Source organism: Eulemur rufifrons, chromosome 1 (genome assembly GCF_041146395.1).
Source record: "Eulemur rufifrons isolate Redbay chromosome 1, OSU_ERuf_1, whole genome shotgun sequence".
NCBI classification, from domain to species: Eukaryota; Metazoa; Chordata; class Mammalia; order Primates; family Lemuridae; genus Eulemur; species Eulemur rufifrons.
Window position 1 is genome coordinate 28,707,775 of NC_090983.1, and position 12,834 is coordinate 28,720,608.

The 12,834-nt window shown below is 43.0% G+C and overlaps 1 protein-coding gene across 4 annotated transcripts in view; it reads right to left on the minus strand.

Annotated features, from left to right (window-relative positions):
* PARD3B (par-3 family cell polarity regulator beta) overlaps positions 1 to 12,431 on the minus strand; it is a 957,311-nt gene extending 944,880 nt beyond the window's left edge. For all 4 annotated transcript variants that reach the window (XM_069468028.1, XM_069468036.1, XM_069468042.1 and 1 more), the window contains exon 1: positions 11,970 to 12,431. In XM_069468028.1, the coding sequence (XP_069324129.1) occupies positions 11,970 to 12,089 (120 nt within the window). In that variant the 5' untranslated portion in view covers positions 12,090 to 12,431. The remainder of the gene's footprint in view (positions 1 to 11,969) is intronic.
* Between the last annotated feature and the right edge of the window lie 403 nt (positions 12,432 to 12,834).

The window sequence follows — 12,834 nt, forward strand, 5'->3', positions numbered from 1 at the left end:
ACAGCAGGTGACCTCTAGGAAAGGAACGTGGTCTCTAGGAGCTAAGGGTGGCCTCCAGCTAGAAGCTAGCAAAAAGCCAGAGCCCTCAGTCCTACAACTGCAAGGAATGAGTTCTGCTAACAATTTGAGTGAGCTCGGAGATTTTTTCCAGTCAAGCCTCCAGATGAGAATGCAGCCTAATTGACATCTTGGTTGCAGGCTGGTGAGATTCTAAGAAAAGAACCCAGATGAGGGGTGCCCAGACTCCTGACCCAGAGAAAGTGTGATATAATAAATATGTTTTCAGAAAAAAAGAAACTATCACTTGCTGAATTTCCATGTAGTATATCTACAAAAAGCATGTCTACAATTACCTGAAAAAGCTATTAAAATGCTCCTTCCTTTTCCAACTACGTATCTGTGTGAGGCAGGATTTTCTCCATATATTTCAACCAAAACAACACTGCAACAGGAGAATGCAGATTTAAGAATCCAGCTATCTAATAAGCCAGTCATTAAAGAGATTTGCAAAGATGTTATACAGTGCTATGCTTCACTACATTTTTCTTTTGTTTTGGAGAAGTTATTTTTCATAAAATTAAGTGATTTTAACTTGTAATGGACTCATTGTTATTTTAAATCAATTAAATATATCTTCAATTTCTCAGTTCTCATTTCTAGTGTGGTAAATATAAATAGATATAATGTACATGAAAAGCTCTTTCAGGTCTTCTAAAATGTGAGTGCAAAAGGGTGCTGAGACCAATAAACTGAGGACTTCTACCAGGCTTCTATTAATATTTCCTGTATCTCTGACACATGACACACTCCTCCCTCCTTTCCTGCCTTTATCTAGAGTCTATCCATTTTTCACTATTGGCCATTTATTCCAGCCAACTGTGAGCTCTCCCCTTTCTGAATGCCCAGGGAACTCATCTGGCACGTGGGTACTGGTTCCTTCATTTTCACCATGTATACATGTTGCTCCAAGTAGACTGTGAAGCCTGAAGGAAAGGGACTGCTGTGTGTGGCACATGACAGGTGCTGAAAAACACCCCACCAGCTACCTCTATGGAGATCTTAATTATAGGCTGAAAAGCAATGCAATTCATACAAGCCACTGGGCTTCAATCAATGCTTAATGAAGCAGACCACAGAGAGCGTGACATGAGATGGAATTTAGGACACACACGTGTCTCAAAAGGGTCACCTGAAAAGGAAGATAAGGGCACAGATATCAAAATGTTTAAGTGAGAAAAATAATAGATAAGTGGTATCAGACCTTAAGACCTTCAATTCTCAATAAAACAGAAAGCGATTGTCTGTGGACCATTTTGGAGCAAAAATTTGAAAAATAACAAGAGTAACATCGTGGAGAAGGCAGTGGGAAAGTCAGCAGAATTTTCCTGATGTTTCTTACTATAAATGAAAAAAATGCATTCAGATGAAGGGCTGGATTATGTCCTCCCACAAAACAAGATATGTTGAGATCCTAACCCCCACCCCCATACCTATGAATGTGACCTTATTTAGAAATAGGGTCTTCATACAAGTAATCAGGTTAAGATAAGGTCACTAGGGTGAGCCCTAATCCAGTAGGGCTGGTGTCCCCATAAGAGGAGAGAGAGGCACACAGAGGCAGGGACTGCAGTTATGCTGCCACAAGCTAAGGAATGCCGGGGGCTACCACAGGCTGGAAAAAGCAAGAAAGGATACTTGCTTAGAGGCTTTAAGAGGGCATGACCCTGCCAACACCTTGATTTTGAAATCCCAGCGTCCAGAACTGTGAGAATATCTCTCTCTCTTGTTTTTAAGCCACCCAGTTTGTGGTACTTTGCCACGGCAGCCCTAGAAGACTAATATAGCAATACAGTAGGGACCCCTCGCTATCCGCAGTCACACTTCCAAATGGCCCTTCCTCACCTACAGACAAATGTGAAACAAAAAGGAGAAAAATCTGAATGCAAATCTAGTTACAGCAACAACCTCCCCAATTTTTTTTTTTTTTTTTACTAGAAATATTTGAACTGGAGTTAGATTTTTTTTTTTTAAGGTTCTGAGAAAATGTTTCTGATCAAACACTGCTGTCAAAACTCAAGCCCACTGAATCTCTATAAATGTGCCTATAAATACTGAGACAAAGATTATTTATCCATCTTGCATTTCCTACTCTGTGCTACAAAAAGAAGTAATCCAGACCTAATATTTAAAGTTACCAATACTACTACTATGTCATGATGAAAGAAACACAAGATGACAAGTTAAACTCTTTCAATTTCTCCAAGATTTTTTCAAGTCTCAGGGACTTTGGGGCCAAGATGACGCCTACCTCATGTGCTAGCCATTCGTGAGTCTCATGATCCAAATCCTAGCTCTATTATACATACAAGCTTTTGACATCAAAGTCCACAGAAACATTCATTTAAACACATGATGTATACTTGATTTTAGGACTTTAACATTGGCCTTACACTTTATTTCAATCCATAAAATAATCAGACCTTAGTGCTATGGAGATTTCTAGAGTCACCTGAATGGATGGTCCAACCAATGTCCCCAAACATCATCAGGTAACTCCAGTGGTTTTCTACACATGGGTCCTAACTCATGACTGGGCAATGAAATCAGTTTAGTGTGTCCCACTGCCTTTTTTTTTTTTTTTCTTTAAAGTAAAACAAAATGGAATTTTTAAAAATCAGAAGGCATCATTTATAGTAACACTAAGTACTGCTATGAAACTTGTTTCAGCCGTGCGTGCGTGTGTGTCTGTGTCTCTGTGTGTGTGTGTGTGTGTGTGTGTGTGTGTGTTGTGGGTACTTAGTTGTGGAGGAAAACAAATTTCTTACTGTGTTTATCAGTCCAAATCTCAGCAGGAGACCGTCAAGGGGTAGTGCTCATGACAGTGCCACAGCCTAGGACCCGGGGGGCCAGGGAAAGGAGTGATACTGGGGCAGAGGAGACAAGCATGTGAAGAGGGCTGCCAGACAGGAGCCATGGCCACAGGAAGGGATGCAGCCAGCCTGCGGTGACCCAGCAGGAAGGGAGCTGCCACCCTCTGCCCTCTGGCTGGGGCTTCCCAAAGGCTGAGCCTAACTAGAAGCCAGAGGGCAAGAGAGTCCATGCTGCTCAGTGCCCGGGTCACAGAGGGGATTGGAGAAGGGTTGAGAGCGGGTCTGGAGGGGCAAACTGGGGATTTCCAGCCACCATGACTCTATCAGAAAAGTCTAAAAGCCACTGGTATAGTTTATACATTAACTTAGTCTAACAACTTTTATTTCTAGACACTAGATTGCTTCTACGTCTGTCCTCGAATCCCAATCTTGAATCAAGGCTCTAATCCAATGCAAAATAATTCACGCACAAGATTGGCATTTTTAAGAACTTACGATCGCTGATGTCACCAAGCCCTCAAACTCTTCATCAACCCTTTTATCTGTCCTCAATCTCCCACCTCTCCTATCAGGCTCTAAGGACACAGACCATGTCTTATTGAAATATCTGTCAGTGAACATGTAAACCTGAGATAGCTCCCTCTCCCCCAATTCCACCTACACTTCCCTTACCACAGTTAACCCCCAAGTCACATGACTTTCCCTTCTAAACCTCAAAGCTTATTTCTTCTTCTGCTTTAATAGGTCTAACCCTCCACTCCCATAGCAGGACCTAGACCAGTTGCTCCACCTCCAGTCTCAGCTCCCTGTCTCCATTCTCCAGGGCAATCAATACAAAAAGGCAAATCAGACTATCTCTGCCCTGCCCAGATTGCCTCCTTCACTCTGGGGCTTTGACCCTGCCTCATTCCTTATTACTCACTCCCACACCCACCCTTGGGAAACCTTCCATAATACTATCCTCTTCTCCCCACCCCCCTCCCCAAAGAGACCCACATGTTTAACCTTCATCCCAGACCTAGAAAACATCACACTGAGCATTCATGTGCTTGGTCCAAATTTCTGACCTACACAATCATATAGTTGGGTGGTATTTTAAGCTACTACACTTGGGGTGGTCTGTAATACAGCAAGAAATAACTGCAACAGACAGGCACATGATAAAAATTATTTGACAAAGAGCTTATCAATAGACTACTATGTACCTGGCACTCTTCTAGGAGCTAGGGGCTCAGCAATGAACAAAATAGCCAAAGGCTATCTTTATTGAACTTAATATTCTAGTGGGAGTAGACAATAGATACAGTACAATAAGAATAGTAAGGAGGGACAGGTTCTGTGGCTAGAACTAAAGCAGGGAAGAACAATAGAGAAGGTGATGGGAGGGGTTATAATTATGAATTGGGTGGTCGGGAAGGCTTCCCAGAGAAGGACATGATCATTTAAGATGGAAACATGAGAAGCAGACAGGTGGATAACCGGGAGAAAACATTTCAGGCAAAGAGAAAGAGCACATGAGGTGGGAGCCTGTCTGGGATGTCCAAACAACACGCAGACAGATCAGTGTGGCTGGGGCAGAGTGAGAGACAGGCGAGTGGTAAAAGATGAGGTAAGAGAGGTAAAAGATCCTGTGTCAGGGTCTCTAAGACTACCAGGTTCAATGATTCACCAAGAGGACTCATGGGGCTCAGCATATAGTCATACTCATGGATAAAATTTGTTAGTGAAAGGATACAAAGCAAAATGAGCAAAAGGAAAAGGCATATGAGGTGATATCTGGAGGAAACCAGGCACAAGCTTTAAGGATCATTCTCCCCAGTGGAGAGGACATGCTTCCTTCCCCCAGCAATGAGTTATGACCACATGTGTGAAATGTTGCCTACCAGGGAAACTCATTAGAGCCTCAGCACCCAAGGTTTTTATTAGGGACTGGTCACACAGGCACCCTCTGCTTAGCAATAACAAAAATTCCAGACCCCCAGAGAAACAGGAGGTGTTCAGCATAAGCCATACTGCTTGCATAGACAGTTTTGGCACAGTGAGTCATATTAATCAGAGAATAGTAAGAACCCTCCACAAATCTAAGTTCCCAGATGCCAGCGAGGGGCCAGCTTTCCAAGTAGGCCTTTGTACAGACAGCTGTCCCAGGCCTACTGTGTTAACTCTCTTCTGCACAGATAGCCAGATCGTGTACACTTTATAGTCCACCTAAGAGAGATGGGAGCCATCAGGGGATCTTGAGTAGAAGAATGACATGACCTGACTGAAATTTTAAATGTCACCCTAGCTTTCGTATTAAGAAAAGACAGTAGTATGGGGTACAGGGGGCAGAAACAGTGAAACTGAAGTCCACCTAAAGAAAAGATAATAAACAAGCCCCAGCACACTAACAGGAAAGATGGTGAGACATGGTCAGATTCTAAATATATTATGAGAGCAGAGTCAACCAGATTTGCAGATTGATTGGAGATCATGAGAGAAAAAACAGCAGTGAAAGGTGATCACAGGGATTTCTTATTGGAACAACTGGTGCCATTAAATGGTGTTGCCACGACATGGTTAGATTGGAGAAGTGAATCTGGAGGGGAGAAGTCAAGAATTCAATTTGGGGGCATGGTGTAAGATGCCCATCTGACTTCCAAGGGAAGGTGTCAAGGAGACAGCTGTATATGGAGTTGGGAGTTCAAGGCAGAGATCTTGGCTGGAGCTATATAAATGGACTACAGCCATATTACCGGCTAAGTAGAGAGAAACAAGAAGACGTTTAATAACTGAGTCCTGGGACACTCTAGCACTAAGAGGTGGAGGAAGAAGGAAGGAACCAGTCAAAGGGACTGAGAATGACCAGAAGGGTGAGAAGGAAGCCAAGACAGTGTGGGATCCAAGAGGCATGTGCTTAAGATGTTTGTTATTTCTAATAGTTGAGAAGTACCTAAATTTCACTGAAAATGGTCTATTGCTTCATCAGTGGTGAGGATACGTTGTTATCATGCTTGACTTTTTTACCCTATTCTTATTTTCTCACTTATGGCCTGCTTAATGCATTGCTGACATTTGCTTGGCCTGCTGATAGGCACTTGAGTTTGTGCCCCTGGACTTTCTCTTCCCTCGCCTCCCAGCCCACACTCACACTGTGTATATAATCCAGTGACCTACACATAGGGTTTGCTGACCAGGGTTGGGCCTGTGGTCAGTTGTCTAACTTAATTGCCCTGTGTGAGACTGGGAGCCATAGCCTTAATTTGTAGCTTGGGGCCATGTGCTCAAATGCCTTAGTTAACCAGGAATTCATTCCCAGGGAATTCTGTGTCATAGATTCCCTTTGAGGAAACTGGACAAATGGTAGTGTCACCAGATTTTTATGAGACTATTTTCTGATCATTAAAATCATCTAAAGAATCTGTTTTAAAAAATTGAGAGCTTTGGGCCTTTCTTGGAAAGTCTAAAGCAATATAGCCCAATAGAACTTTCTGGGATGAAGGAAATGTTCTATATCTGTGTTCCCCAATGAGGGGCCACTAGCCACGTGTGGCTGTTAAGTATTTGAAATGTGCCTAGTGCAACTGAGGAACTGAATTTTAAATTTTAATTAACTTATGCTTAAATAATCACAAATGGCCTTCCTTAATGGACAGTTGAGGTCTGATGTTCCCCTGATGATTTCTCTCAGCTGCTTTTGGAAATCACTGATCTAAAGCCCAAAACCTGAACAGTCCTTAACTGGACATTCTTATAGATGTTGCTACTCAATTCTGTTGAGAACTTTACCATCAGAAAGGAATCTTCATTTTCTCTTTGGTATCCTCAGGTGGTAGAGAGAGCCTTTAAATCTTAAATCCTCCACCTAAACACACAAACGCAGCTGGGCTATAGAGCAAATCCAGATCTGTCTCAGTTTATACCTTTAGTGCCACAGCCGCCGGAGGATGGTACATCCTTCATTTCTGGTACCAGGCGACTAGTGGGCCAACAAAGAGCAGCAAACCATTCTAGCCGTGAAAAATCTAGACCAATAATGGAGACTAGAGCATTATGAATTCCTTCTAAAAGAAAACAGGTGTCTCAGCTCCAACTGATGGTTGCTATGTGGGAAAGTCTGTATTGTCAGAGCTTCCAATTTGTTTTTCCCCAAAAGAAGATAGAAATCTGGATTTTTACATAAAATCTCAAAATATTTAAACACTGACAACTAGTCCAAATATAACACTGTGCAGACCTACAAAAATATGTCTGTGGGTCACAGCAGGCCCCACGAACCCTCTGTTTGCAAACGTAGAGGCTGCTCAATGCAAACTGAGTCGCAGAACCAAACCCAAGTTAGAAGCATGTGCTGTGCTGATGGTGAGTCAGTTCCGTCCACACGCTGCGAAGAGCATCTAGTCCACACATTAGAAGGAGAGGACTGGAGAGGAGATACCGCACTGAAGTCAGTCAGTGCCCAATAAACTGAAAAGCATTTTAGGAATCCAGTCTGGGCTGGTTTATGTATATAAGTACCTTAAAATCTACTTCCGTAACAAGGCATCAAAAGCTGAAAAGTTCAGAAATTCAAGAGTTCTAGCCTATTTCTTCAGGCTACTCCCACATATTATCGTACCAGATTTTTGCTACTGCACAAATTCTCAGATTCTGATCCCACAATTAATCAGGGAATGGAGCTGTTAGTCTTACCAGACTACCAGTTCTGGGAAGCTGTCTCAACTTGTAAAACAAATTATTCAAAATACCTGAATACAGAAAAGATTCATTATCAAAAGTCTATCAAAGGTTTCTTTGCTTAAAAAAAAAAAAAAGTATGCTTATATATAGTCAGATCCACAAGTTGGCCTTTTTCAATTCCAGCATGCCCACTGTCCCATGGACTTAATGTTATTATCTCATTTCACTTGAACCCCTGAACCCACTATACATCCTCATTACTAAATAAGTCTTTCCCTTATTCACTTCATCCTCACCATACACACACATACCACTTTCTTTGGCCCTCCGAATCCATAGGTTCTGCATCCATGGCTAACATCAACCACAAATCAAAAATATTTGGAAAGAAAATTGCATATATCCTGAACACAGACTTTTTTTTTATACTATTCCCGAAACAATACAGTGTAACAACTATTTACATAGCATCTACATTGTATTAGGTATTATAAATAATCGAGAGATGATATAAAGTATCTAGGAAGATGTATGTAGGTTATATGCAAATACTATGCCATTTTATCTCAAGGACTTGAGCAGAAAGTATCCGAGGGAAATCCTGGAACCAATCCCCCCCATGGATACCAAGAGACAACTGCTTATATAAAATGAATGTTCACATTAATCAATTATTTAAGTACCTGCTATGAAAAGAATTCATTCAGAGTAGGTGTAGAGGGACAGTTGCTTAACGAGAGGTTGGTCTGTAGATATCTAAGACACAGTAACTGCCACCAAAAGAGTTTAAAAATCAATGAGTTCAGCAACATCAAAAGATTAGTGGGGCAGATTAGTGCTTCTCAGCCCTTGCTATGCACTAGAATACCTGGAGTACTTTAATACCTATGCCCAGGACCCACTACAAACCCACTGAATGAGAATCTTCAAGAAAGGGACCCAGACATTTGTATTGTTCAAAATGTTAAATGCTAAAATTGGAGGTGACTGATGTTCAATCAGGGTTGAGAGCCCCCAAAGGATATGGCTCAATTATCCAGTCACCTGTGACACCTTAATCTTGATGACTAATTTCTCAATGATGCCCACCATGAGCACTTAAGACAACAATCATCTCTCCACTAACTACATCACTAAATTGCATTTAGAGCCTGGGACATTGATAAAGTATTAATACTAGGATCCAAAGATAAGCGATCCCATAGTTCTCGCCCCTCAGTCAATTCACCTTTCCAACAGAATTCATCAAATGGTGGCAGGAACCTCAAAGTCCCAGATTTCAGAACGTAATTAAAACCTTCCCAAAAGTTCTCCCTCTATCTTCAGAATCTCACCTACTTCTGACCTTATTTGTTGTTGATTTAGCTTGTTCCTAACATTTCAAAAATACCAGTTTATCTTTGTTTATTCTGAACAGGTGGTGGTTACTTCTCAGATGCTGTCCACAAAATCTAGAATGGCCTCCTTGGGCTTCACTTACCTCTAAACTTTAGAAATCTCAATTTTCATCCTCAATCTTGAAGCCCGCCTTTCTCCCAACTAAAATTATTAGATAGAAAAACAGACTTAACTTACATTCATGTTCCCACCAAACTTGTTTCTTTACAGCACTCTCCACCTGGACATCTAAGAGTTCTTGACAATTTTTCCATTTGTAATTAGACTGAGGAATATTTTTCATACCTGATTTGCAAATCCTACAATATATGCCTCAGAAATTAGAACTCTCCCTATAATGTGTAGGCCTACGCCATAAAAGATACAATCTAGAGAAACTTGTAGATGTCCCATCACTATGCAAAAAACAAAACTGCTATCGTTAGGTTGATGTGGTATTGAAGCAATTAGTAAATACAATTATCTCTTTAAAATTGTAAAATATAAGTAAGGTGGGTAAATTCCAATGCATAATAACCTACAGTACTAGGCTGTGTAGTTAATGGCGGAGAGCAAGGATCTAAAGTCACAATTCCTTGGTTCAAATCCCCATTCTACCACTTAACTCATGACTCTGTGTCCCTTTTCCCCCCTGATCCGTAAAATGGGGATAATAATAGTACCTACATCCTGGGGTTGTTGTAATTACAAGTCATAGTATATTTAAAGCTTCTAAAATAGTCCCTGCACAGAGTAAGCACAATACATGTTAGTTGCTATTGTTGTCATTATTGAATGCAGGGCTTAAAACCTTACCGTCCAGATTTAGCAAGCCTTTTAAATCTCTTCCGCTAATTCACAGAAAGTGAATTTCTTACAAATTGTTTTTGAAATTGAATTTTGACATGTCTTTTCTCATTTTTAAAAAATTCAATGTATAAAACCATAAAATTTGTCAGAGAATTTGACATTTTATTACCATTAGGATACCATCTAATACTAGTTAAGCCTTATTATGATTACAGTATTATTTAAAATGAAACTGTGGGAAAAGAATATTTGGGGAGAGGGAAAACAAAAAATCACTTGCCACTTCTTAAATTGAAATTTTCAAATCCAAAAGCGGGAGGGAGGATTTATAAGTTGGTGACCTTTAAATGTCACATTCACTAATATATAAATGTAAACACAGAAAAATATAATGTCTGATAACAATAGTAAACTGGTCAATGCAATTACTTTGGGTTCTGTGATATTATAAGTTATGCTTCCAGCCCAGAATATCAATTGCTTTTTAACATCTTCTAAGCTCAAATTACAGTGCATTAAATATCAGATGGTTAGTTCTCTGTATGTTATTTACAAGCTTGTAGCTTATGTCTTTTACTTGGACAGCTTCCTGTGCTAAACTTCTAAATATACAAGATTTAAGGGCAATTATTTTTAATAATGAGTTAAAAAGTAAATTAATCATCTCAGTAAGACAATCCTTCAATGAGATCTATTTCAATAATTTGTCTGGAGTGATGTTACTATTAACTTTGGCCCACTTTCAAAAGTTAGTGAAAAAGGATTTCAAAGACAATGATTACTTGTGTAAACCTCAACTTTTAATTGAATTACATGATATAAGCAGCACAACTATTCTAACAATGGCCAAAAAAAAAAAAAAATTGTAGTAAATTCTCATATAACTTTATTTATAAGCCACTTTAATGTTTTTTCCTTCTCTAGCTCAATTTCATTGGTAAAAAGTTGAACTTTAGGTATTATATTTAATATGTTAATAGACCTTTCACCATACTCTCCAGTTCTTGAGTGTTCAAAGCAACAGACACATTTATCCAGAGTCAAATTTTTTTCTGTATAATAATTCTTAGTGGAGGCAAAGAAAGTGCAGGTATTTTCTTAAATCCCTAAACTATATATTTGGAAGAAACAAACTTACTTTTACACTTTTACACATTTACAGTGCCTTTATAAGACTTTAAAAGAAATTAAAAATTACATTTTTCCATCACTAGACTGGTCAACCCACTATTTCTACAGTCACAGGGCGGGAGAACCATGGGCCTCTAAAACAAGAGTTTGTAATTTGCACCACGTGAGGAAGATTGGGGCATACAAAATGTTGCGTGTAAGGATTAAAAAAACTAAAAGGTGCTTTTTAAATGCCTTCATTTGAAGGTTTCACTGAGGAAGTCACAGGTCGAACATGTTATCCAAGTACCTGACATGACTTCTAGTGTCCAATTAATTTTCTGAATATGTATTGCACACTCTTAAAAAATTGTCACTTAAGTTTTACTTGTTCTTGACTTCTGCGGTGGAGCTAGGGACCGCTTTCCCATTTTAATAGTCACCCAGGACCTGACACAGCCCACACACAGTAAATGCTCATAGAATGTGTGGTATTAAACTGGAAACACTCAGTGTAGACCGGTTGGTGTAAGCACAGCATCCTCCCACCTGAGTTCCTGCCCAAATCACTGAGAGATAACAGCTTGCAGAGTTGAAGCTCCAAGGGCCCCATCAGTTATAACTTCCAAGTGTTACTTGCACCAATCAACTTTGTAACTCCCAGGAGCTGAAGTGGGGCGGGCCTTAAAGGGTTACAAATCACACCTGAGGTGAGCAGCACCTTTTAAGACGTTCCCTCAAATAAGTTCTAAACCAGTACTTATCAAGCTTTGATGGGCATTCCAATCACCTGGGACCTTGTTAAAGAGCAGATTCTGAGCCAGTGGGCTTGGATTAGGGCCCCAGATTGTGCATTTCTAACGAGCCCCAAGTGATTTCAATACTGCCATTCCACCCGCCACTCTGGGTGGCAAGGCCCACAAACGCCCAGACATCTAGGTCAGTTACATTAGCAATATACAAAAGTTGTGGCCACAGGCAGCGCCTAATAGTCTCCCTGTGCTCTGCGCCCCCTGAGCATCGCCGCTGGGTCCTTGGGGCACCTGGCAGATGCCTTGGCCTCAGGGCGCTCGCGGGTAACCCGCCCGGCAGCCGCGCCCCCCTTCTCCCGCCCCGCCTGCGCACCCACTGCGCCGCGCTCACCTTCTCCCGGGTCTTCAGGTACCGCTGCAGCGCCTGCTGGGTGAGCTCCCGGACGCGCAGCTGGCCATCCTTGCAGGGCACCACGATGCCAGTCCGGCCGAAGCACACGGTCACTTTCATCCTGGCCCCAGGCGACCACGCCGGGCCAGGCCGAACAGGTGTCTGACCCCGCAGGCGCAGCCCCCACCCTTGGGGGACGCGCGGCGCGGGTGGGCCCGGAGACCCGGGGCGCCTCTTCCAGCCTTCCCCTCAGGCCTGGGGGCTCGCTGCAGCGCCCCTTACACCCGGGCAGCAAGCTGCGGTCGGGTGGGAATCGGGGAGAGGGCGGCAGCGGGAAGGGCTACCTCCCAGGTGGCCGGCGGCCCGGGACGCTAAGGCTCTGCGGCCCGGCTCCTCCTCCTCCTCCTCTGGCCCGGCCGAGGCGGCTGCTCCGCGCCAGCCAAAGCGAAACTGCCGGCCCGGCCCGGCCTGGCCCTGCCCTGACCCTGGCGGCGGTGGCAGGGCCGGCCCCAGGCCCCGGGCTGGAGTGGGCGGCGGCGGCGGTGGCGCGCGGGGCCGGAGTTGGGAGGAAACTTTTGCGCCGGCTCCCAACTCCTCTGCGGCGCGCCCCGCTCTGGGCTCCCGCGGCCCGGGGCCGGCCTGGGCCCGGCTCTTAAAGGGGCCGCGGCGCTCCCGGCCCCGTGCGCACTCAGTGTCGCGGTGCGCCAGCTGTGCGGGCTGGTAACTGGAGCCCGGGAGCCTCGGGCCCTCGCTCGGTCTTTCCCTGGCTCTCTCCCTCTCGCACGCATACACCCGGAGCTATTGGGAATTGTAACGGGACCCGAGGGCTACCCACGGGGGTTGAAACCGGATCTCATACAGCACA